The sequence below is a fragment of the Vombatus ursinus genome, unplaced genomic scaffold, assembly GCF_900497805.2.
Source record: "Vombatus ursinus unplaced genomic scaffold, bare-nosed wombat genome assembly UNPS02000577.1, whole genome shotgun sequence".
NCBI classification, from domain to species: Eukaryota; Metazoa; Chordata; class Mammalia; order Diprotodontia; family Vombatidae; genus Vombatus; species Vombatus ursinus.
The window spans coordinates 32,113,382-32,140,560 of NW_020940355.1; the positions used below are offsets into that span (position 1 = coordinate 32,113,382).

A 27,179-nucleotide genomic window follows, 5' to 3' on the forward strand; every position below is an offset into this window, starting at 1 on the left:
AATACAGAGAAAGCAAAGGTACTGGACCTAGGATGTTTTTGATATATAGGGAACTTTAAGATGAGGAAATTCTTTCTACCAGTGCAGGCAGGTCAATAACTTCTTTGCAATCTGTGGTTTAGAGAGTTGCTGATGGTGACTTGATCAGGGTCAAACATTCAAGTAGCTGTTAGAGATAGGACTGGAAAGTCTTCCTGGCTTTAAGGCCAGCTCTCTAACCTGCTGTCTTCATGTTACAGACAAATGCAATGTTTTCTTCAGTCATTTATTCAATTTACAGTGTTTACTAGTTACAGTTCACTCACTAAACTGATTCTAATTTAGGGGTTCTCCAAACACATCTTTTCTCTTGTCCTAACTAAAGCTTAATATTCATAATAGTCCCATACATCGGTCTAGCACTTCTTACCATTCAGATGCTTTCCCTGATGTTATTTTATCCCCATAACAATCCTGTGCAATGGGTAAGATAGCTGTTGCCCCATTTTCAAGATGAAGAAGCTAAAACATACAGCATTTAAGCAATGTGCCAAAGGTCATACAGCCAATTAGTGGTGAATTCAGGACTAGCTAATGGAATTGCCATAAGTACTCATTTTTCATTACTTACAATAAATTATGCATTTTCTTCTTCTAGTGAAATAAGTGATATATTAAGAGAAGCCAAGATTTTACACAAAGCAAGATTTAGTTATATCCTTCCAATTCTGGGAATTTGCTATGAGCCTGAATTCTTGGGAATAGTCACTGAATACATGAACAATGGATCACTCAATGAGCTTCTGCACAGGGTAAGGACACCAAATTTTCTGTAATCGTTGCTTTCTCTTTGTTTTGCATGGTTGATGTGGTTCATAGAGTGAATCCTGTTTGTTCAGCTTAGCTGGGGAAGGAAAACCTCTGATGAATGAAAACAAGAGTTAATCAAAGCCCTCAGTGGTAAAGCTTTCATTATTGCCAGTATGTATTCGGTTGATGTCTATTCACATAAGTGAAAATACTGTTGAGGCCACCTCTGCATTGGGTGAGAGAGGGACCACTCCCTAGTGCGTTACCTTTAGAACAACTGTCCCTTGTACTCATCTGTATTCACTTTTGCTGAGATCTGATAGGGAAGGGGCAGAAATGAGAAAGTGCAAGGTAATAGCTAGCTAGGGGTTTAACCCTAGGATTCCTGAGACAATTGTTACTTTTTCACTGTGAGTATTTACACCTCAAAAATCAGCAAATGCTACCAGTTGGACTTGATTTATTGTCTTATTGGTTGTCCAGACTTAAGAAAGTGATAAAAAGTTAATAATGCAAATTAAACTTTAAAACTTAAAAGTATTAAAATATAATTATGCTATATTTTAGACATATATTAATTATATTACTGTATATTGATATATAAACATTAAGATATAAAATACTTAAAAGTATTAAAATATATAAAATAATGTAATATAACATATTAAGATATATTAATTATATTATTATGTTAATATATATTTAAATATAAAATAATTCAAAGTATTAAATTTAAAAGTATTTCATGCATCCTTGGAGAATGGCTATTAATCATTTATCAGCACCCTGTTGTTAATAGCTTTCATCCACAAACTTTGCAGCTCACTCCTCATTGCAAAACCAATTTTATCATAAGAGAAATTTGGATTAAAAGTATAGTGACACCTATTCCTATAGCTCTGACTAAACCAGTTTAGTGAATGTATGTGATATAAATTGAAAGGATATTGCCTTTTTAATATATCTAGAATCTATTTTTTAATTTAATTATCTTTTTACTGGCTTTTATGTTTTTACTTTAAGACAAGGGTTCTTAACCTGAAGTCCTTGTTTTTGTTTGTTTTAATAGTCTGATAGCTATATTTCAATATTGATTTCATTTGCTATTATACGTATTTTATTTTACGCGTTCAAAAACAATCTCAGGACTCCATGACTCCAAAAGAGTTAAGAACTTCTGCTCTAATATAAAATATAAACTTCCTGTTTGGCTTTTAAAATCCTTCTCTACTTGGCCCCAACATATCTCTCCAGCCTATAGTACATTCATACTATTTTAAAAATCAGAATTTAAAAATGTTCAGTATTTAGAAAATCTGAAGAAATTAAGCTGTACAAGGCTCAGATGAGCTTAACAAACCATATTTTGTTAGGAATTCAGGCAAAGAATATTGACACTAGAAATCTGTCTAGGTGGATACTTACTTATCTGGGCTTCCCTTGTCCTATCTTTCTTCTATAAGAATATTCTTCCATATGAATATATTATATCTGCAGTATATGCTGTATGACAGTACGTTATTCTCCATCTTAACTCTTGAAGAGCCAAAGAAACTGGCCTTTCTGTTCTTCACACATAGCATTCCATGCCTGGAAGACTTTCTCCACCTTCACTTCCACCTTTTGAAATTCATGGTACTATTAAACACAAAGCCTTTCCTCATCCCCACAACTGCCTAGGGCCTGACCTTTCAAACTATGTTGTATTTTTAAATTACTTAGTATTTATTTTCTTTACATTTATTCAGTGTATATTACCATATATACATGCTATCTCTCTTAACATTATATTAAGACAGCACAGACTTAAATTATACATTATCTTCCAATTCTGCTATCTCTTGGAGAGTGTCAAAAAGTATAAGGAGATCCCCTCACTATATATACACACACATACATATACATACATATGTATGTAAACATACATACATACGTGTACATATAAAAATATATACATACATATACACACACATAGGGTGCTAGGCTAAGTGCAAGAGACAATTCTAAAATGCTTATAGTCTAGCCAACTCAAGCTGGTCTGCCCCATTCCCAAGGTCTATTAGCCCCAAAACTGACCCAAGGAGTTTCCCCAAGAGTAGCCTTAGGCTTTTAGGAGAGGCTGTTTTTTCGGTAACATTGAGAAAAATTAACCTAGAGCTTGTAAGGAATGATTCATTCTTGGGCTTTTATTTTAACTGGCTGATTTTATGAGTGTTTTGCCTCCCGAAAAACTATCCTTTCTTTCCTGGCCTAAAGGGTTCCTTTTAATGGACTGAAGGGTCATTTTAAAAAATGGTTACCTAATAATTACTCATATTTATGTTGTACTTTAAGGTTTACAAAGCACCTTCTTTACAGTAATTCTGCAGGTAGGTAGTACCTAAGGGTGTGCTGGGAAATGTTGAATAACCATCTCTATCCATACTTTCTACTTTTAAGTTTAATTTACATTATTAACATTTTCTCTATCACATTCTTAAATCTAAACAACCAACAAAATAGTAAATTAAACTCTGATTTGTAGCCCTTGCTGATTTCTAAGATATAAATGCTCCCACTGAAAATTTAACAATTAGCAATGGCTCCTCAATAGGATTCAGGTCTAGCACTCTCCCACACCTAAGCCATTTTTCTCACAAAGGTGCAGGAGTTAAGATACTAGGAAATTAAATGGTTTGACCACAGAAATTAACAATTTTTAAATGTAAACCCAGGACCTGAGAATTAAGTCTTCTTATCCAACATTTTTAACACAAGTGTAAAATACTATGCTATTTGGTCATCATATATGGTTATTTTGTCGTTTTGATAAAGAAAAATGACTATCCCGAAATTGCTTGGGCACTGAGATTCCGAATTCTGCATGAAATTGCACTGGGAGTAAATTATCTTCACAATATGAACCCACCACTGCTGCATCATGACTTGAAGACTCAAAACATCTTATTGGATAATGAATTTCATGTTAAGGTAAATAGAGAATTTTTGTTTTGCTTCTATCTCAATTCTAGAGCCTATACTAAGTGTTCTGTAGTTTATAATTAAGCTAGTAACTTTGATGTAAACCCAAGGGTGATGCAGTATAGTTCCTGAACTCATAGAAAACATAAGTACTCCTAAATTCTGTTTCGGAAAATAGCATTGGGTATACATTTAACGTTTGAAATTTTTTTCCCCATACTTAAAGCTTGAGAGTTGGAAGGAACCCAGATGTCAGTTGGTCTAACCCAGGGGTGGAGAGCATTGAGGTCTTCTCGTGGCCTTCTTGGTCCTTGTGTGCGGCCTTTTGACTGAGTTCAGGTTTTACAGAACAAATCCTTTTATTAAGAGGATTTCTTCTATGAAGTTTGGATTCAGTCAAAGGGCTGTACTTGAGGGCCTAGACTCACATGTGGTTTTGAGGCCACAGGTTCCCCACTTCTGGTCTAACCCCTAACCCAAACTTGAATTCTGTCTGCAGTAGGTCTGTCAGGTTATCGTCTGGCCTCTGTGTTGGGACCACCAAAGAACAGAAACTTAGGACATTACATTAATCTCCTTCCTTCCTGTCCTTAGAAACAGCTCATTCTAATTTTGGACTGTCTTGGTTGTTAAGTTTTTCTTTAAGTTAGCTGAAATCTACCTCCCTGTAATTTGAACAAATTCAGAACCAACAAACTTAACAAATACGTAGCAAGCACTTACTGCGTACAGAACACTATGCTATGCACTGATAAAAATACAAAGTTTACCTAAGATGAGATCTCTGCCCTAGGAAGCTTACAGTCTTGTAGGAGATTACTTCATTGAATCAGTGATCTCTGTGTGCACTCCTTCCAGCAAGTGCAGATTATAGCCCGTACACACCCTTTAATTTTATACTAGTATTGTCTATATCCTCACATAAATCTCCCACAGGAGATCTGCCCATCATGCCTGAGGCCTTCCTCTAATTGTCTTGCCATTGCATAGGTACCAATAGATTATATATGCTGTACATGAATATCCCATTGAATATCCATGAACAGCCTTCTTTTCTGGTCATCTGTCCTCCCACAGCCTCTCACAATTTGTCATTGTGACATTACGCATTGAAGGTCACTTGTGCCTGCCTTGAACCTCTCCATGACCCTTTGGGTGATCTTCAACTTAATGTCTTCAGAAATTTTAGTATTCTATATTGTGCCAGTATATGGCATTACTGGAAGAATATTGGTGCTAAATGATGAAACTTTGTGTCAAAAAGGTTGGAATCAGTAAAAGCTTTGTCTAGTTTCCCAAAGATAAGCCACCAGACCACTCTCTTCCTTCTATTAATTTGAGACCAAATTCACTATCCTCCTGCAGGGTTAGGTAGCCCAAATACATTTCTATCTAATTGCATTTTATAGCTTAGATAATAGGTAGTCTTTATTCACTTAGTTTTTCCTGAGTGGTAGTTACACTGAATTCTTGAGTAATTGTGGATCTAACTTAGGATACTGGACAGTATTCAAGGATGGACATCACTGAATATACAAATAACTCTTATACAAAATAGCACCCTGGGGAGGTACCAATTTCTACAAAAATAGCCAGCACTTACGGAGCATTTTGCAGTTGATAAAGCACTTCACTTCCATTATTTTATTTGATCCTCACAATAGCCCTTTTAGATAGGCAGTACAAGTAGTATTACCCCAATTTTACAGATGAGGAATAAGAGGCACAGTGAGGTTAAGTAACTTAGTGGAGAAGATAAAGCTAATAAGTGGCAGAGCTGGGATTTTAATGAAGGGTTTCTAATACCACATCCATTTTATTCTATTACAGCTACCTCTAGCAGTAAGGTGTATGGGAGGTACAGTTAGGTGGTGCAGCGGAGAGAGCACCAGCCCTGAAGTCAGGAGGACCTGAGTTCAAATCCAGCTTCAGACTAAACTTTGACACTAGCTGTGTGACCCTGGGCAAGTCACTTAACCCCAATTGCCTTAAAAAGAATAATAATAATTATAAGGTGTATGGGAGAAAATATTGTTGCTGACTCAGAGGATCAGAGAAGTCTTCAAGGAGGAGATGGTATTCAATTGGACCTTATAGGATAAGCAGGGTTTCAATTAGGCAAAAAGGTTAGGAGATATACCAAGCATAGGGAAAATTGTGGACAAAGGCATGCAGCTAGAAAAGTCCAAGATATGGTAATGAGACACAATAGTACAATTCAGTTAGAGTGTAGAGTGGATAAGAGGAAGTAGTATTACAAAAGACTCAAAGAAAAAAAAAAGATGCTAGATTAAGAATAAATGAAACCAGAACTTTAATTTTTGTTGTTGTTGAGTCATTTCAGTTGTGTTTGACTCTTTGTCATCCCATTTGGGGTTTTCCTGGCAAAGAGACTGTAGTGATTTGCCATTCCCTTTTCTAGCTCATTTTACAGATGAAGAAACTGAGGCAAATGGGATTAAGTGACTTGCACAGGGTCACATAGCCATTAAGTGCCTGAGGCTGGATTTGAAATCAGGTCCTCCAGACTCCAGTCCCAACTCTCTATCCACTGTGCCACCCAGCTGCCCAATCATTAATTAAGATATTAATTAATAATTAATACAGTAATCTCTGATAAAGTGAAATTGAAAATCACCTAAAGGGCAATGCTAGGCATAATTGAGTTGCAATATATTTCCAGTGACAAACTATGAAAGAAGGAAACAAGCATTTATTAAGCACCTACTGTTACCATGCCATATGCTAAGCGCTTTACAAATATTACCTCATTTGATCCTCACAACAACCCTGGGAGGTAGGTGCTAGTATTATACCCTTTTTATAGGTTGAGGAAACTGAGAGGGAAAGAGGCTAAGTGACTTACCTATAGTCACAGCTAGTGAGTATGTGAAGCTACACTTGAACTCTGGTCTTCCTTATTCCAGGCCCAACATGTTAGTCACTGCATCACTGCCTTGCCTATGAGGAGCGTTATGATAATAGCTGTACTGCACCCAAAGTCCCCAGACCTAAGTTTGAATCCCAGTTCGGTCATTAACTTGCGATGTGACCTTGGGCAAATCACTTAACCACCCTGAGCCTCAGTTTTGTTTTGTTTTTTGACCTGTAAAAAATGTAGGAGTTGGAATAGATGATCTCCAAGAATCCTTCCAATTCTAAATCCTGTGATTTTTGTTTCAAAGAAGTATCTTGTAGGGGCAACTAGGTGGCACAGTGGATAGAGCACCAGCCCTGAAGTCAGGAGGACCTGAGTTCAAATCCAGCCTCAGACCAAACACTTGACACTTACTAGCTGTGTGACCCTAGACAAGTCACTTAATCCCAATTGCCTTAAAAAGAAAAGAAAAGGAATATTTTGTAAACCTTAATGTGTTACTAGTAATGTGAGGTAGTGTTATATTTTCTAACAAACCTCGTTAAGGACTAGATAAAATGAAAAATAGAGAGAAGTGTATTCAAATACAGGGCATGAAAGAACCAACAGTGAAAGTCTCAGAACCTGATTTTGCCACTAACTTGGGTATATGGTGTCACTTTAATGTCTCTGTGAGAGGAATAAAGGAACAAGCATTTATTAAGCACCTGGCCTATGCCAGGCACTATTCTAGGCACTTTTCAAATATTATTTTGTTTGTTCCTCACAACAGTTCTGAGAGACAAGTGCTATTATCATCCCCATTTTACAGTTGAGGAAACTGAGGTTAAGTGACTTGCCCAAGATCACACAACTTTTTAGTATCTGAGCCTGGATTTTGAAGTCGGGTTTTGCTGACTCCAGGCCCAGTGTTCCAGCTGACTCCAGGCCCAATTTTCTAGCCACCATCCCACCTCACTTGGGCTAAGTTGTGTACAATCCTACCAAACCTGAACATTTTGATTCCAAAAATGTATTCTCCATTTCCTGTCTGCTTGGCACTGTAGACAAAAGAATTATGTTGTAATTCTCCAATACATAGAAAGGTCTGTTTGTGGTTGCATTAATGTGAGTGTTCTCTCCATAGTCAATAATCCCTTCCACCCTTAGTTCAGGGGTTCTAGACTGTTTTTGTGTGTCCTGGTCAGAATGATGAATTTAAGCGCATAAAATAAAATACATAAGATTCCAAAGGAAACCAATTGTACTGACATACAATTATTAAAATATTGTATAAACAAGTTAATAGACCACAGATTAACTACTCCTTGCCTTGGGAAGTATACTTAACGGACTCCAGAAATGTTCATCACCTGGTGACCAGCCTTCTTGGCCCTTCTCCGGTTCAGTTCAGCTCAGCTCAGTTGTTAATTACACAACTTATCACTTGATCATACTCAGAGCCTTTGCAACTTGCCAGGGACCTGCTAAAACTTGTACTCCACTAAGAACCCACGGCCACTTCTTTGCCATGATGAGACATCTGAGTTGGGCTTTAGTGGAAGCCGCTTAGATTAGCCCTGTGAACATTCATATGAGGAAGTAAACATTAGTCAGCATCAAAGGGCTATAAAAATCCCAATTCCGAAGCTTGTAAAGTTAATACGCTTTGTTATGTACCATGATTTTCATTTTGGTTTCTATCTGCAACTGTCAGTGATTTTCAGTTAATAATTATTCTATTGGATAATTACAGCAATATGTTAGATGTAATTAAGATACCTGACAAATTAATCTTGATTACAGTAGTCATAATTTTAAATAATTTGCTAGCTACAGAAATAGCAGTATAACCTGTAAAAGTTATATAATATGCATTCAAAATACACTTTTTAAAAACTGCCCTAGCCTTGTTTATAGTATGAGTATACAGTGTGTTTTCTGGTTCACAAAGGCAGTAGAATTGTTTCATTCTTATACTTTGAGACTTGATCCCCTCTTTTTGTTTTGTTGGAGATTAATGGAAATGTTTTCACAGGTGACACAGCAATGAAAAAATATTTTACTTGTCATAAAGATAGAAAATAACTTTTTACCTCTGTCCATAAATAGTCACCCAACATTTTTTAAAGTGTTGTGTCAAGTTTTCATTGACTTCCTCATGATCAGACCTACAATAGAGAGTGAGGAATGCTGGGGAAGGAAAGAGAGGGAAAGAGTCAGAGACAAACAGATGGACAAATAGGTTCCATGGAAACTAAGTAATTACCATTCATCTAAACCAAAAATTTTTACCCTGGGTTCTGCAGACACCTAAAAGGTCCATAGAGAGAGATGGATAAATTCCAGGAGGTAAGTGAACTTCTTTAAAAAAAATATTTTGATAACTTCATTATAATAAAATTAATTTATTTTGTAATCCTATTTTATTTTATTCATTAAAATATTCTGAGAAACAGTCCATATGCTTCATCGAACAGTCAAAGGGGTCTGTGACACAAAATGATTAAGAACCCCTGATAATCAATGAAAACATCCAATCAAAAACTAGATGTTGAGAATATATTAGGAGAAATGCTTTCCCTCCACACTTATTTCACTGCATTTTCTATAGTAATCTTATGATTGTAAATATCAACTGAGTAATGATATAAAATGAAAATGACAAAAATAAATTCAGCAAAATGGAAATAACAATAGGAGAAATAAAGAAAAATTACTTTTAAAAAACTTATATGAAGAACTAGGTTTCTGAAATTTATTCTTCTTCATTGTGGCAGGCCCAACAAATCTGGGTGCCAAGTACTTGTGGCACTTATTATTTTCAAAAGTAATTATTTGATAGTAAAATGTAATTTGAAGGTACAAGTTTCGGTATTAAACATGTTCATAACAATTCCATAGAGTCAGCTTCACTCAGTGGAAAGTGTTTGGCCATGAATCATGGGATTTGAATTTAATTCCTCCCTGTGCACTGACCTTGGGCAATTAATTTAACTTCTCAACACCTCAGTTCCCTCACTTACAAAGAGAAGGGAGTTAAGTGAAATGATTCCTAAGATCCATTCTAGCTCTCAATCTATAAGCCTATGAACCAAAACCTTGACTGAGACTTTTGCTGGTTACTAGTAACCAATAAGCCAGGGGAAAATCAGTTGCTGAATAGTTGGTTTTCTAAAAGTCTGTGTAGAATATACCTCGATTTCATCAAGGCATTTGACAAAGTTCATGATATCTTTCTGGGCAGTATGGAAAGATGGGTGCTGGATAATTGAATAACTAAACAATTCAGGGTGATTAGAAACAGTATGGTATGGACAAAAGAGAATTGGACTTAGAATAAGGGAGAAGCCTGTAGCAAATCCTAGTTCAGACGCTTATTAGAAAAGGCAAATTCTTAAACCTCGCTGAGCCTCCATTTCTTTCTCTGTACAAAAGGAGTGATGATATTTGTCACTATAAAGAGTTGTTTATGGACTCTAGTTTTTACGGTGCTTTGGGCCAAAAGAGATATTCACTTATTGGTGGAAATCCTTTGAACTGAATCTCCCAGGGAGCTTTGTGTCCCCTCCTCAGCTATCAAAATTCCACATTTCACTCTTATCTTCAAGAAGACCAGTCTCTTTTTAAATTGGACATGCTAGAAACGTGCTTACCCAGTCAGAGTGTATACTGGATAACATTACCACACTGTAGAACTCATGCACAGCCTTCTAGGAGATATTCTTCAAAGGATTTCCCTGCAATTAATGAGACTTTTTCTTAGTTCAAGGTATTGTAAGAATGAGGAGTTCACAAATATACCACTTTACACAGTGTATTTTCTTTTTTTTTGTTTGTTTTTGTTTTTTTTTTTGCTTGTTTTGTTTTGGTTTTTTTTTTTTTTTTTTTTTGCTTTTTGGTGAGGCAATTGGGGTTAAGTGACTTGCCCAGGGTCACATAGCTAGTAAGTGTCATGTGTCTGAGACTGGATTTGAACTCAGGTCCTCCTGACTCCAAGGCCAGAGCTCTATCTACTACGCCACCTAGCTGTCCCACAGAGTATTTTCTTAATAGGGTTTTTTCTTACAGGAAAAAAACTTTATAAAATTTAAAACACTATATAAATGTGAATTGTTACTATTATTGAACAAAGTTCTCTGTCTCTCTCTGTCTCTGTCTCTCTCGCTTTCTCTGTCTCTCACTCTCTGTCTTTGTCTCTGTCTCTCTGTCCCTCTCTGTCTGTCTGTCTCTCTCTGTCTTTCTCTCTCCGTGTCTCTTTCTGTCTCTCTCTCTCTCTCTTTTTCTGTAGTACAGTAGTTCTCTGCAGTTGGCCCTCTTCTGTTCAACATTTATATAAACAGAATTCATAGAAGGCACGGACAGTATGCTTGACAAAATATAGATGAGATAAAGATGAAAGAGAGAGCTAACCCACTGGATGACAGAATTAAGATTCTAAAAAGATAGATTTCTACAGGATAAAACAGTGGTATAAAACTAACACTTGGAGAATTAATAGAGATAAATGTAAAAGCCTACATTGATTTGTTTAAACTTAGTACATGAAGGGGAAGCCACAATAAACAGAAGTTTATGTTAAAGAGACTTCATCATTTTAGTTAATAACAAGCTTAGCATGAGCCTGCACTGTAATATGACTGTCAACAAAGCTATTATCAATGTCATTGGATACTTAAAAGTTCTGTGATTTTGTCTCTGTGGGTACTCTCTTTGCTAACACAGATCATAAACCCAATATAAGTTAGCAGATGTTTTTTAAGAGTTGCTGTGGTCAGAAAATTCCTCACCCTGGATGGTGATGAACCTCTCCAGACTTAGTTAGGCTGGTACTCAGATAACAGGCATACAGGCCATTACTAGGACCATATTCAAATACTTCTTATTCCTGTAGAACCTGCCAGAACTTGTATTCCATTGGCATGCCCTTATAGAACCCAAATCCATCTTTATATGTCACCATGAGGTACCAAAATAGGAGAGTGGGACTCCATTGGAAGTGCTCTATTAGGCCTCATTAATATAAAAGCCATGCCTGGTATGAGGATAAGGATAATTTCATTGTGGCAGCATGGTGGCACCATAGTGCACAGACTACTGAGCCTGGAGTCAGGAAGACTCATCTTCCTGAGTTCTAATCTGACTTTAAACACTTACTAGCTGCGTGACCCTGGGCACATTGTTTAACCCTTTTGGCCTCAGTTCCTCATCTGTAAAGTGAGCTGGAGAAGGAAATGGCAAACCACTCCAATATCTTTGCCAAGAAAACCCTACATGGGGTGAGGAAGAGATGGCCACAACTGAACAACAACGATTCCAATGTACTCTGTACTATTTAGACCAAAGCTTATGTTCAGTTTTGAGCACTGCATTTTAAGAGGAACAACCAAGATGGAAGGGACTCAAAGCCATATATTGGAGTTGAAGTAACTGAGTAGTGTTAGCCTGTAAAAGAAAATATTGAGGTGAACTGTGGTCACTTTCTTGAAATGTTTAAATGGTATTATGAAAGAAGGAAGGCACTAATAAGGAAAGACTTTGTAACATTGAGAGCTGTCTAAAAATGGAATAAGCTGGCTTATCAGGCGGTCAGTACTGGGCAGTGGTATTACTCAAGGTCAGCCTTGACTCAACTCAGCAAACATCTATTAAGCATTTACAGTATACAAGTTGCTTTTTTGAAGGACTATCATGAGGAGGAAAGATTAGACTTGTCCTGTTTGGCTCTGGAAAGAAAAACCAGGAGCAATGAAGAGAGATGGGGGCAAAAAAAAAAAAGGAAATTTAGGCTTGATTTCAGGAAAAAGTTCCTAAATATTAGAGCCATCCAAAAACATAGTGGACTATCTGAAGAGGTCATGGGGTCCTCGTTCTTTTTGGTCATCAAGCAGAGGCATGTTCCTTTTGTGTATGAGTTGGACCAGGTGGCTACCAGATTCTCTTATCCTTTCTATCACTTTACAGTTTCATCTGAGAAATGTGCAACTGGAAAAAGAAAGTGAGCTGCTTAAGTGATGAAGAAGGGATAAGCAATAGGCATCTCATGTGTTCCAAGAGTACCCATGTAATATCAGGAGATCTAGAGCCAGGGTTCTTTTTTTATAGTATTTTATTTTCCAATTGTATGTAAAGACAATTTTTAACATTTCATTTTTACAAAAGTTTGAGTTCTAAATTTTTCTCCCTCCCTCCTCAAAAGAGCAAGCAATTTGATTTAGGTTATGTATGTGCGATCATGTAAAATATTTCCATACTAGTCATAGTTGTAAAAGAAGAAATGGACCAAAAGGGAAAAAACTATGAAAAAAAAATAAAGAAAGTGAAAATAGTATGCCTCGATCTGCATTCAGAGCCCATCAGTTCTTTCTCTGGATGTGATTAGCATTTTTCATCATTCCTTTGTAGTTGTCTTGAATCATTGTATTGCTGAGAAGAACTAAGTCATTCATAGTTGATCATCACACAGTGTTGCTGTTATTGTGTACAGTGTTCTCCTGGTTTTGCTCATTTCACCATGCATCCATTCATATAAGTCTTTCCAGATTTTTCCGAAATCCGCCCGCAGAGCAAGCGTTGCTAAAGGAATCTGTGGAGAGATTTCAGGCAGCTGGTGAATTTGGGTGGGAAGAAAAAAGTTCGACTTTATTTTCACTAACCTGTGGTTTCCTTTGTAATCCTATGCATTTAAAAACATTATTCTGAGAAAGTGTCCAGAGGCTTCACCAGAATATCACAGGAATTTATGACATAAAAAGGTTACAAAGGTTGCTTTACAGGAAAGTATGTTGAGTGCATTCCTTAAAGAGAATTTACAGAGGGACATGGACAAGAGTGGTATGAATAATTTGCAGTTTATTATGTTGAAGAGCATGCCCCTCTCCAGCCTAATGAGATCAAAGATCCATCTGGGTTATTAAAGTGCCTTCTATTCACTGAGCACTTATTTGGGATGTTGTAGAGGGGTCACATGTTTCAGGCAGAGGCTCCAAGTGGATAATTTCAGAGGACCCTTCCAATTCTGGATTGTATAAGTATCCCCTAAAAGTAATAGACGTAAGAGAGCACTGGTTCTGAAGTCAGGAGGACCTGAGTTCGGCCTCAGACCAAACACTTGACACTTACTAGCTGTGTGACCCTGAGCAAGTCACTTAACCTCAATTGCCTAAAAAATAAAAATAAAAAAGTAAAAGACCTAGAGGGATGAAATTCAGTTGATCAAGTCCATTCTAATAGGGGTCCTAACCATGAGAAGCGAGATCATAAAGGAAAAGAAGAATCCTGACCAGATCAATAAATGAATGACACGGCCGCTGCAGTGGTGAGCATGAGACCAGCTCAATACTCTTAACCCAGAGGTGCATTGATGAGGCGGGAGACAGCAAGATGGCAGAAGCTCCATTTATTAAGTGCTAGTAGCTTTCTTTTATATCCCTCGTAACACCTGATCAAAGCATGATCTCCACGTGATAACCAATCACCAAGTCTGCTGGACACCTGCAGCCCTCGTATCAGGGGTATGAGTAGGACTTTTCTCCCAGTGAGAGGAGAGCCGAGCCAACCGTGGGAGCTGCGTGTCAACAAAGGAGAGGTCTTGCGAGACTTCCTTGTTTTTTCCACGCAACAGGTTGTGACCCTCAGCTTCTGCCAAGAGAAGCTAGAACTCCCATGGGAAAATTCTCCCAACAAATGAAAATTGACAAGTTTTTATCTTGTTATAGAATATAAGTTTTAAGTTTCATTGTTAGAAGTACAACCCCAAAACAAAGGGACTCTATTAACTATAGTCAGTTCTGCTTTTTTTGGCGCTGAAGATAACACATTCCACCTGATTCTCCCTTTGTGCTATCCTAACTTATAAATTGAACTGTTATAAGTTTTCTAGCTGGTCTTCTCTCCAAACTACCCTTCATACATACAACTTATAAAATCATCTTCCTAATGCATGTGTCCTTCCCCTGCTCAAAGACCTTCAGTAGCTTATAAATTATAAAATTCTTAGCCAGGTCCTTAAAGCTCTCTGCAATTTAGCTACAACATGCTTTTGCCAGTCTTGTTATTCCCTTCATGGGCTACTGGATGTTGCCGAGCATGCTGCTCTCTCCTATTTCAGCTCATTCAAATACTTCATCCCTCCATTTCTGAAATATGCTCTATTTACCTAGTCAAAATCCTTTTCTTCTCTAAGGCTCAGCTCAGCTGTCACCACTTCCATGAAGTCCATATCTGATATTTGTTTGTTCACCTGTCATGAATTTGCATATAAATAGAGTGTTCAGGCCCCAGCTTAGCACTTGTGACAGAAAAGTAAAGTTAGGAAAAGTCAGAAATGCACCTCAAATTTTGAGAAAACGGATTTCAAGGATTCAGGAAAAAAAGATAGGTAGTGCCTATGGATAGAGGAAGTCATCTCAGGAGGGTGGAGAATTCTTAAGAATGGGGTATTATATCTTACACCATTTACCAAGATAAGGTCAAAATAGATACATGACCTAGATATAAAGAAAGACATTACAAGAAAATTTGAAGAACACAGAACATATTAATTATCAGACTTACGGATAGGCAAACAATTTATGAATAAATAAGAGATAGACAACATAGTGAGGAATAAAGTGGATAATTTCAATTATATTAAATTAAATTTTTGTACAAAAAAAGTACCAAGATCAAGAAGGAAAGTAGAAAATTTTATAGGCAGTTTCTCAAATAAAGGTCTTATATCTCTATAAAGAATTTTGTAAAAGCTATAAGAATATGAGTTATTCCCCAATTGATAAATGTCCAAAGGATATGAACAGGCAGTTTTTAGGTAAAGAAATTAAAATAATTTATAGTCATATGAAAAATGCCTTACATCATTATTGATTAGAGAAATACAAATTAAAAACAACCTTGAGATATCATTTTATACCTGTCAGATTGGCTAAAATGATTGAAGGAGAAAGTGACAAATGTGTAAGGGGATGTGGAAAAATTGGGACACTAGTTCATTGTTGGTAAAATTGTGATCCAACCATTTTGGAGAACAATCTGAAATGATGCCCAAAGAGTTATTAAACTACCTACCCTTTGACCTAGCAATACCACTAGTAGTCCTATTTCCAAAAATAATTAGGGAAAAAGGAAAAGAACCTATATATTCTAAAATATTTATAGCAGCTCTCTTTGTGGTAGCAAAGAACTGGAAATTGAAGGGATGCCCATCAGTTGGGGAATGGCTAAACAAGTTGTGGTATATGATTGTGATGGAATATTACTGTGCTATAAAAATGATGAGCTCAATGATCATGGGAAAATATGGATAAGATTTGCATGAAATAATGAAGAGCAAAATGAGCAGAACCAAGAGAATGTTGTATACAGTAACAGCAATATTGTTTTAAGAATGACTGAGCGAATAAGTTATTTTGACTATCATAAATACCCAAATTAACTACAAAGGACTTATGAAAAAAGACGCTATCTGTATCCAGAGAAAGAACTGATAAATAGAAGTATGTATAGAATGATTTATATATATATATATAATATATTTTATTTTATTTTATCATGTATTTAAAAAGAATAGCAAGTTGTAGATAATAGATTTGCAATTTCATATGCAATCATCTTTTTAATTATATTATGGAAATGCTTGTTTTATTCCATAAATTAAAAATAATATAATTTTTTTTAATGGGATTCTGAAGACCAAAGAGAAACAGTTCCATTGGGGAAGAAGAGAAGTTGTCTAAAGAGAATAATAAAAAAGAACAGGCAACCAACTAACCAACTTGGGTTTTTAAAAGATGTATTGAAAATAGAAGCAAGGGCAAGTAGTAGAGGATGAATTCAATTCACCAAGAAATTCTGAATGCTTACTTTGTGCTAGGCGATACTTAAATACAAAAATGGAAGAGAGTCTTCCTACAAGGAACTTCATTTCTACAAGGAACTTCCATTCTACTGGAGAAAAATAGTACATCCACAGATAAATATTTTCAAAATATATAGAATAGATAAAAATAATTTCAGGTGGTAGGGGAAACGCTAACAATTAGGGGGAATCAGGAAAGGTCTCCTTTAAGAAGTAACCTGAACTTGCTTTGAAGGAAATTATTCTATGAGACAGGTATGAGAACAGAGCCTTTCAGGATTGAAGGACAGTCTGGGCAGAGGCAGGGACACAAAAGATGCAATGTCATGTACAGGGAGCAGAAAGGAGGCCGGTTTAACTGGAATGTAGGGTATATGTGGAGGAGTAATGAGTAGTCACTCTGTTAGGATGAATTAGAACCAGATTGTGAAATACTTTAAATAACATACTAGAGTTTGTATTTTATGCTGGTGACAGTAGGGATAAACTGAATCATCTTAAGTGGGAAGGGATTGGAGGGAAGGGAGGAGAAGTGTGATATGGTCACACCTGTACCTCAAGAATGTTGTTTAAATATCTATTGAAGACCAAGAAAAGAATGCTCTTGTCCCCAAGGCCCTTGGGACTGTCAGATGGTTTAAAATGAGAAACTGACATGATTTTCTCAGTGGAAATGATGTTAAAGGAGAGGTATTGCCATCTGATTTGCTGCTACACCCTAAGGACCATGGGGACTTTCCATCTGCTTTCGGCTGAAACCTTCCCTGTGTGTTATCTTCCCCATTAGAATTTGAGCTCCTTGAGAGCAGGGAATGGCTTATATCCCCAGGGCTTTGCACGTTTTTGTTTTTCAATCATTTCAGTCTTGTCTGATTCTTTGTGACCCCATTTGGGGTTTTCTTGGCCAAGATACTGGGGTGGTTTGCCATTTCCTTCTTCAGCTCATTTTACAGAGGAGGAAACTGAGGCAAACAGGATTAAGTTACTTCCCCAGGGTCACACAGCTAGGAAATGTCTGAGGCCAGATTTGAACCTTGGAAAATGAGTCTTCCTGACTCCAGGACCCATACTCTATCCACTATGCCACCTACCTGCCCTTTTGCACATAGTAAGTGTTTAATACATGTTTTATTCATTTATTCAGTTTGGTAGCTGTGAGGAAGATGGATATGAGAGGGAAGAGAAGAAAGACATACTAGAGAAAAAATAGGACGTTATGGCAGTAGTCCAGGTGAAAGGAGAGGAGTACCTGACCTAAAGATGTGACCTTATAAGTGAAAGGGAGGCCATAAATAGTTAGGTAGCTAAGTGGAGACAGTGCTGGACTTGGAGACAGGAAGACCTGAGTGTGAATCCTGCCTCAGATACTTGCTAGCTGGGTGATCCTGAACAAGTCACTTCATCTTGAAACTTCAGTTTCCTCATTTGCAAAATGGAAATGATAACAGCACTTTTATCTCAGAGTTGTTGTGAAGATCAAAAAAGATAACATGGAAAGAGGGTTTTGCAAACTTTAAAGCACTATGTAAATGCTAGTGATGATGATGATGATGATGATGATGATAGAATCACCAAGACTTAACAGCTGATTATCAATGGAAAGAGAGGAAGAGAGTAGTCTTGAATAATTCCCAGGTTGCTAACCCATGTGATTGAAAGGATAGTAGTACCTTTAGTACAGATAGAGAAGTTGGAAACAGGGGTTTTGTTTTTTATTGTTTGGGTTGCTTTGGGTAGGGTTGGGTTTTGTTTTGTTTTGGTTTGGTTTGGTTTTTTTTGCTGGGAGAGGTTGGGAGACAAAGAGTTCAATTGTGGGTATATTTGATTTTGAGGTGCCTATAGGACATCCAGTTTAAATTATCCAATAGATCAGAACTGGAACACAAGAGAGATGAGGACTTGTTTAATTAAGAGTCGTCAGCATAGTAATGATAGTGAACCCATGGGAGCTTATAAGATCACCAAGATGAGTGTAGACAGAGAATAGAGGAGTGCCCAGGACAGAGATCTGGGGTGCACTCAGGCAGAAGAGGTGGGACATAGATGATGATCCAGCAAAGGAAACTGAGAATGAACAAGTAGAAGGAAAATCAAAAGAGCAGTTTCATGAAAAACCAAAAAGAGATTGTAGGAGGAAAGTATAGTCAATTGCCAAAAGCTGCAGAGAGATCAAGAAGAACCAAGACTGAGAAGAAATCATTGGATTTAACAGTTAAGAGATTGTTGGTGATCTTGGCAAGAGGCTTTAGTTTGAATGACTTGGGTCAGAAGCCATATTGCAGTGGGTCGTGGGTAATGAGAAAGGGTAAGTAATGAGTATAGCCAGCTTCTTTTCTAGGAAGTTGATGGTGGAAGGGGGAAGAGATACAGGATGATGATTTGAAGGAGGGAAGGGTCAAAGAAAAAGGTTTCATTTTGAAGGATTGGGGTGATGTGGACATATTTGTAGACAGTAAGATAACAGCCAATGGATAAAGAATGACTGAAAATTATTAAGAGAGGATGATTAAAGGAGGAAGCTCCTGGATGACAAAAAGGGAATGGGATCAAAGGCAGGAGTAGAAAGGATTTGACCTTGTGTTCCTCTGATATTGGATACAAGAACAGAAAAGGAAATGGCATTGTGGGAATTTGAGTTGTAGAAATGGAAGGAAGGCACTTCTGACAGCCTAAATGAGACAAGGTCCTTTGTTAGGATGGTGAGGAAGAGGATTATATAGGTTACTTGAGAAGAGAAGGTTTTGAACAGATACTGTGAATAGAAAAATTGTAAAAGGATCACCATGCAGAAGTGAGAGTCCAGTTGAGATTTAATAAAAATTTTAGTGGACTCCGCAGTCAGCATAGTAATATGATTACTCAAGTGGTCTTCAGCAGTTCTTGAGAAGGACTAGTGGACTGTGGGAGTAGTAGAGGGTCGAGGTTTAGAAACTGATGAGAAGTGATAGAACAAGAGGGCAAGAGATTTGAAAGTAATGGTCAGAGTAAAGTTAAACTGGTAAACTGATGTCAAGATTTCAAAGGGAAAAAAGTGATACTAGAACATAATGGAGTGACTAGAAAAGGATGGAGTGACTAGACGTTTCAGTGAAATCAACAAATAGGGTTAGGATGAAAGAGCCATGTGGAATTGGAAGGTTAGAAACATAACATGGTCCTATAAGAATAGTGTCAGGAATGCTAAAAGCTCAGAATGCACTGAGACTTTTTGGAAAAGCTAAGGAACCAACGGGAAGCAAGATAGCATAGTTAATAGAGTGCCAAACCTGAAGTCAGGAAGACTCATATTCCTGAGTTCAAATCTGGCCTCAGACTCTTACCAGCTGTGTGACCCTACACAAGTCACTTGACCCCATCTGCCTCAGTTTCTTCATCTGTAATATGTTCTGGAGAAGGAAATGGCAAACCACTCTGGTATCTTTGCCAAGAAAACCCCACATGGAGTCCTGAAGAGTTGGACATGACTAAAACAAATGAACCAAGACACCAAAAATAGCAGGGGGCATGTCTTTGTTGGAGAGAAGAGGGTTGAATAAGGATTAGTACTTTTGCTTAGTGTCAGGTACCAAAGAGAAGGCAGAGCTTTTGTTTGATCTTTGAACTAGAAAGGATGGAAAAAAATTGGCTAATAGGGATTTGATACCCAATGTAAGCAAGGAGATAGTAAAAGAGCCTATTGATGAGTTTGTTACCTGGCCCAGCTGAACTACATCCTTGAGAACTGGAAGATGTGATTTCTGATCTTTAGAAAACCATGTGTAATGGGAGAGGCTCTTTAGAACTTAAGAAAGGCAAATATTTTCTTTTAAAAAAGGAAAAGAGGATGGAGTCTTAGCTAGGCTTTAATTCCCCAGTATGATTTTAGAAAATAATATTGAAGGGATGTTTAGAACACCTATTAAGGTGAGTGTTGATCCTGAAGAGTCAGCATGACATCATTAAGGTTATGACAAACTAAACTCTGTTTTTAATAGTTAACAGTCTGGTAGAGTAAGGAAATGCTGTCGATTTAGTTTACCTAGATTTTAGCAAAACATTTGACTAAGTCTGTCATGCTTTCTTTCGGATTATAGAAAGACAGAGACAGAAAGGTAGGGGTAGATGATAGCATAGCTAAATGACTAAATGGATCTAGAACTAATTGAATGGCCAAACCCAAAGAGCAATAATTAATAGTTCAGTGTTACCTTAGAAGGGGATCTCCAGTAGAGTGCCTCAGGAATTTATTCTTAATCCAATATGGGTTAACATTTTCATCAGTGACGCGGATAAAGATATATAAATAACATGCTTATTAGATTGTCAAATGAACCAGAGGTAAGCGAGACAGTCTCAGGATTTTTAGAGTTCTTTCTTAAAAATCTATAATGTTAGGATGAAACAAATAATATTATGTTTAGTTGAGATGAATTTGGGTTGAAATAATCAACTTCAGACTTCTTGGCTGGACTGCAAAAGACTGGGGGCGGGGGGCAGCTAAGTGGATAGAGTGCTGTCCTGGAGTCAGGAAGACTCAGCTTCCTGAGTTCAAATCCAGCCTCAGGCACTTGCTGTGACCCTGGGCAAGTCTTTTAACCCTCTTTACTTCAGTTTCCTCATATATGAAATGAGCTCGAGAAGGAAATGGCAAGGCACTGCCATATATTTGCCAAGAAAACCCCAAGTGGGGCCACAAAGTGTTGGATATGACTGAAATGACAAAACAGTAATAATTTTAAAAAGCTCTGTATGAGTCACCAGTGGGTTACCAAGCAAGGTGATGCAATCATATGCATTATGTGCATTAAGTGAAGCATCATTTACAGGCCTAGGAAGTGTGCATTTCTGCTGTCCAATTCTTTGGTTTTATGTTCAGTTCTGGGCACCATGTTTTAGGAAGGACATCAACAAACTGGAGAGAGGCTGAAAGAAGCCTGCCAGAATGGTGACCTCAAGATCATGCCCGTGAGCATCAGTTGAAGGAACTGAGGCTGTTTAGCCCAGAGAAGAGAAGACTTAGGGAGGAAAATAATTGTCCTTAAATAGTTTAAAGGGAATAAAAGGGAAAAAGAAACAAGGGAAATGTGTAAAATGGAATAAGCTTTTTCTATATGATTCTAGAAGCATAGGTTCCTAATGTGAGCGATACCAACCCCTGGGGACCCCCTCCCCCACTGGAATGATAAGGGGAGGGGCAGTTATAGCCTTGGGTGATGCAAATTTCTTAAAAAAATAAAGGGTTAGAAAAAGTAGAGTTCGAGGTGGTGGGGAGGGTGCGCTAAGTAATTTCTTTTTTGAACAGGGGGTGGTAGGCCAAATAAGTTTGGAAACCTTTTCAGGGAGTCTCTAAGAGTAACAGGAGTAATGATACTAGAATAATTATCATGTAGTATTAGTAATTTTATAGTAATAATACTGGAAGGGCAGCTAGATGGCACAGTAGAGAGAATGCCAGCCTGGAATCAGGAAAACGTGAGTTCAAATCCCACCTCATACACTAACTGTATGACCCTGGGCAAGTCACTTAACCCTTTTTGCCTCAGTATCCCCATCTGTAAAATGCTTTGGAGAAGGAAATGGCGAACCAGTCTGGTATCTTTGCCGAGACAACCCCAAATGGGGTCACAAAGAGTAGCACATGACTACAATAAGTGAACAACAACAGTGATGCTAGAATAATAAAATAATAGTAGCTAGCATTTATATGTTGCACAGTGGTTTGTGCATGATCGGCACAACGCCCTATGACATAGGTACTCTTATGATCCCCATTTTGCAGATGAGAAAACAGGTTAAGCTACTTTCCCAGAGTTATGTAGTTAGTTAGTAAGTGTCTTAGACGAAATTCAGAAAGTGAGTAGATGGTACAGAAAGACAAATTTAGCCTTCATCTAAGGGAAAACTTCCTAACCATTTGTTGAATCTTTCCAGTCGTGTCTGACCCTTTGTGACCCCATTTGGGGTTTTCTTAGCAAAGATACTGGAGTGGTTTGCCATTTCCTTCTCCAGAGCATTTTACAGATGGGGAAACTGAGGCAAACAGGGTCAAGTGACTTGCCCAGGGTCACACAGCTAGTAAGTGTCTGAGGCCAGATTTGCACTTAGTAAGATGAGTTTTCCTGACCTTAGGCCCAGCACGCTATCCACTGCACCATCCTACTATCTGCCTTCAAACAATTGCTAAACCTATGAATAGCGTTGCCTCTTAGGGGGCTACTGATTGATAGTAAAACAGCATGACTGATTTCCTCCATTAATGAAAGACTTTGTTCCTGGTCCTCAGAATGAGCTAAATAGATGATTAAAAATTTCCAACTACAAGCTGCTATTATGCCTGGGTAATAGACTTCACCATTATTCCTCCTACCTTCCCCACCAGCACTGAAGAAAAATCAGGCTCATTGAGTCACACACATAGCTGATGTGAGCCCTTTGTGACTGGCCCTTCCCACCCAGGATTGTGGCTGTGTTAAATACCGTCATGGCACAGGGTCCAGGGTCAGAACCAAAAACAAACCTTTAACAAAGAGAGCAGTCAGAATTCAGGTCAGATTACTCATCTGCAGTTGTCAACACTGACATCAGGAATCTGGGGTGAGGCGGAGGCAGCCGACAGGAAGCCAATTCTGGAACGCACAGCTCCAGATTAGTTAGTTCTCAGTTAGGATACTGTAATGGAAGCAAGCTGCCAGCTTTGGTTTCACAAACTGAGAGGCTGATGTTGCTTACCAACATCTGAGAGCAGATCCCTGGAGCCTTTGAACACTCATCTTTATTAACCAAGTGGTGTCTCCTCCTACCCCTGCCTCTCACTAGCACCCAGAAATCTCAGAGGGTGAGTCCAGCCAGTACCTGAACAGGGATCATTTCTACAGTGCCTCTGACAAGTGACATCCAGTCTCTGCCTGAAGGTTTCCACTGCATAGGGGACACTAACATCCCCAGGCCAACCCAGCAGGGTCCCGTAGATTGCTTCAACACCTCCAGAGGGAATATATAAAGACACTTGTAAAGTAAAACACTTTCAGAAGGACATCATAGAAAAAGTAGCAGTATTTGGTCAAATTAATAAATATTGTAGACAGTCCTACCTGAAAGTATCATATAATGATATGTTCATTTTCCATGTTTATGTAACACAACCCTCCCAAATGACTTCCAAGTAAGATGATGGACCATGTCTCGTTCAAATTTTACATCTCCCCCAGTCCCTAACATAGCACTTTGCACAGAACAAATCCTTAATAAATGTTCACTGAATGAATGAGTGAACCCTTTAACATGGAAAAACATGCCTTTTAACATTTAGTTACATTTGAGTTGTCAACAAAATTGTCGGGACATTAAACCATTTTAATTCATATCTTCTTCCTCCGCCAATTAGAGTGTAAGCTCCTTCAGGTCAGGGACTATTTTTTTGTCCTTGTATCCCCATTTCCTAGCATGCATGGTGTCTCCTACATAGAGACTAATAAATATTTGTTGAATGTTATTGGAAATATTCTATTGCTCTGACGTTAACTTTTAATTTAAGAAGAGTGGGGATTTGAAATGTTTCTAAAGGTTGTTCCTATTAATATAAAACAGTACTTCTCAAATTTTTTTAGGATCACTTTTTCAGGCAAGAAGTCCCAAAGGCCAACTTGTTTATATGCTCTTACTTGGTGATGCAAGCTTCACATTTTCTGACAAATTTAGGAACGTAGACCTAAAGCTCGAAAGGACTTCAGAAACTCTGGTCCACCCCCTCATTTTACAAATAAGGAAAGTAAGGCCATGGGAAGTGAAGTGACTTATTCAAGGTCACAAAAGTACAAATCAGAGGCAGAATTTGAATGCAGGTCCTCTGTCAAAGCAAGTGCTTTTTCTGGGGCAAATAACAAATACTGTATATACTCAAAATTGAATAGATGTTTATTTCTTATGGTTGACAACTTTTCTTTTGAAAAAAATCATATTGATATATTTTGGTTTTCTATCACTTTTATTTCCCTCTCATCTCCCCCATGCAAGCCATCTCTTGTAATAAAATATAAAAGAGAATTTTTTTAAAGTTCAACAAAATTAACCAACCAATCAACCAAGACTGACAATATGTACAAATGGTTCACCCACCTAGCTTTCCCCTTGGTTAAGGTCGACTTTAAACAGCATAAATAGTTATTAAATCTTTGGTAGGTGAAGTGTTTGTTATTCATCCCCAATAAAAACTTCAGAAGAATGTTGTTCTGTTGAATAGGGGTGTGGACATGGATTTTCAGTCTTCATTTCCATTTTGCTGTAGAAACTTCATGGTCAGAAGGGTTAACGATAGGGTCTCTTTATAAGCCTGGCCTCAGACAAAGAGCTTACAATTATTCCCCTTATTGACTTACCGTGGTGTTTCAGGCTTTTCCTGAATACACATATTGGGTTTTTAGACATGTTATTTTACCAGTGGTCTATCAAAATCATATTACTGGCAGCTCCGTGAAGGTGACTAAAAACAGGCACTGTGGGGTGCTTAGAGCTTAGTCAGATAGGAAAGACACCAAGGTCATTCACTGAATCCCAGGCCATCGCCAGTAGTCTTGACTTTTGTCTTACCATTGGACTTCAATGACTCTGGAAGAGAGAACAAGGCTGACAACTTTGTGCAACTCCACCTCATTTAAATCCAATTCATGCATGAGTCAAGACATCACCCCATGATGTCACTGGTCCTCTTTGAAAATGAAGGATGAACAAACAACCGCTGGCAACTACATTATAGTGGTATTTTGTTGTATTTTAAACTTTAGGGATAGTTGCTGATTTTTAGAATAAGAGCAAATAACTTTAATGCATGATATCAGTTCCAGGTCTGTGAGATATAAGTAGATGAAGGGATTCTGAAGTTACATGCAACAGAAGTATAGTTTTCTCTATAAATATAATCACTCAATTTTTAAAGCAAGGTTTTTTATTCATATAATTTGTATAAGGCTTCATCATTACATGGAAGTGACCTGAATTTGTGTGTGTATGTGTGTGTGTGTGTGTGTGTGTTTTCATGACTATGCCAAGATGTCAGGTCTTAACAGGCTGAAAAGATTGCCAACACATGCCAGAAGACACACTGGCATTCAGGAATGAGCCTTGCTAAGTTTGAAGAGGCTCATCACCAGAAATTGGCCTCCAGGTGATAATTTTTTTTTTTACCTACAACAACTTATGAAAATAGTCCCCTAAAAGCAGAAAGGATACAGTGCAGGATTGAAAGTGTCCACACTTAATGAAATTAACAAAATGTGAAATATTCAAATGTCTCTAATAATGGGATCCGTATAGGTTACCAGGCTCTCTTGTAAAATTAGTTGACCTTCCAATGCCACCAGTTTGCTATGACAGTGTAACTTGGGTTCATGAAAGTGATTTGTATTTATCATCACGGACTCTCAATTAGCAAGATGTTGGGGAAAATGTGGTATTGAGAGGTTTGCCACACATCAAAAATAAGTCACTTCTATGACATTAATAGCAAAAAATATAAAGTCATTATTTTTTTAAAAAATGTTCATTCATTGAAAAAGTTTGTATTGAAGTTCTTGTTATATGCAAAGTACTGTGCTAAGTGCTGTGGAAAATATAAAGTTTGGATAAGCCATGATCTTTGCCCTCCTGGAACTTTCACTCTAATAGAGGAATGAGGTTAAAATACAGGTAACTGTAAAACATAACATTCAATGATAAGTGAAATATAGAGATTCAGCAGACCAAAGTGGCAGAGGAATCCAAGGGAAAATGGTTATTATATGGTTATTAATGGTTATTTACAGATTGCAGATTTTGGTTTATCAAAATGGCGGCAGATGTCTTTGTCTCAGTCAAGGAGTACTGTATCTACCCCGGAGGGCGGGACCATCATCTACATGCCACCTGAAAACTATGACCTCAGTCAGAAGTCACGAGCCAGCATCAAACATGATATATACAGGTAGAGTACATTGCCTTGGCATATAGTTAACCTCTTTAGAAGGTTATTCCCCTATTGTAAGATGAGGTTAAAAAAAAAATTATTGGGACTCAGTGGGCAAGTTGTTTCTTAATTACAGGTATATCTCACTTTAATGCAATACAAATTCCTGAAAGATTGTGTTAATCACAATCTGTTTTCCTACTGCCTTACATCATATTATCAGTTGTTATTTTTAAAAAATATCAGTCGGGGCAGCTAGGTGGCGCAGTTGATAGAGCTCCAGCCTTGGCCTCAGGAGGACCAGAGTTCAAAACTGGCCTCAGACACTTGACAAGTGACCCTAGGCAAGTCACTTAACTCCTATTGCCTCACTGAAAAAAAAAAAATTTTATATATATATATGTGTGTGTATGTATATTTATATATATGTGTGTATATATGTATATATATGTGTGTGTATGTATATTTATATGTGTGTGTATGTGTATATATATATACATATATACCTATATATACATACACACACACACACACACACACACACACACACACACACACACACACACTTATATATACTGTGCTGGGTGCTCGAGAAAAAGTCCAAAAGTGAAATACTCCCTACTGGCTAGGAGTTTACATTCTAATGGAAGAGAAGAAAAATACATCTCTAAACAGATTCAGAATAAATATAAAGAGAATTAATTTAAAAAATCCAAGGTGGCTAGGAAAGAAAAGCACTAACAATTAACTTTGGATAAGCTAACATTCTTAAATAGACGAAGGGAAAGGCTATTTAAAGC

General features: G+C 37.5%; 1 protein-coding gene across 4 annotated transcripts in view; it reads left to right on the forward strand.

The window, feature by feature from the left end:
• Nucleotides 1-27,179, forward strand: part of RIPK2 (receptor interacting serine/threonine kinase 2) — a 59,225-nt gene that overhangs the window by 5,664 nt on the left and 26,382 nt on the right. For all 4 annotated transcript variants that reach the window (XM_027843177.1, XM_027843091.1, XM_027843231.1 and 1 more), the window contains exons 2-4: nt 638-791; nt 3,604-3,759; nt 26,240-26,397. In XM_027843177.1, coding sequence (XP_027698978.1) covers nt 638-791; nt 3,604-3,759; nt 26,240-26,397 — 468 coding nt within the window. The remainder of the gene's footprint in view (nt 1-637; nt 792-3,603; nt 3,760-26,239; nt 26,398-27,179) is intronic.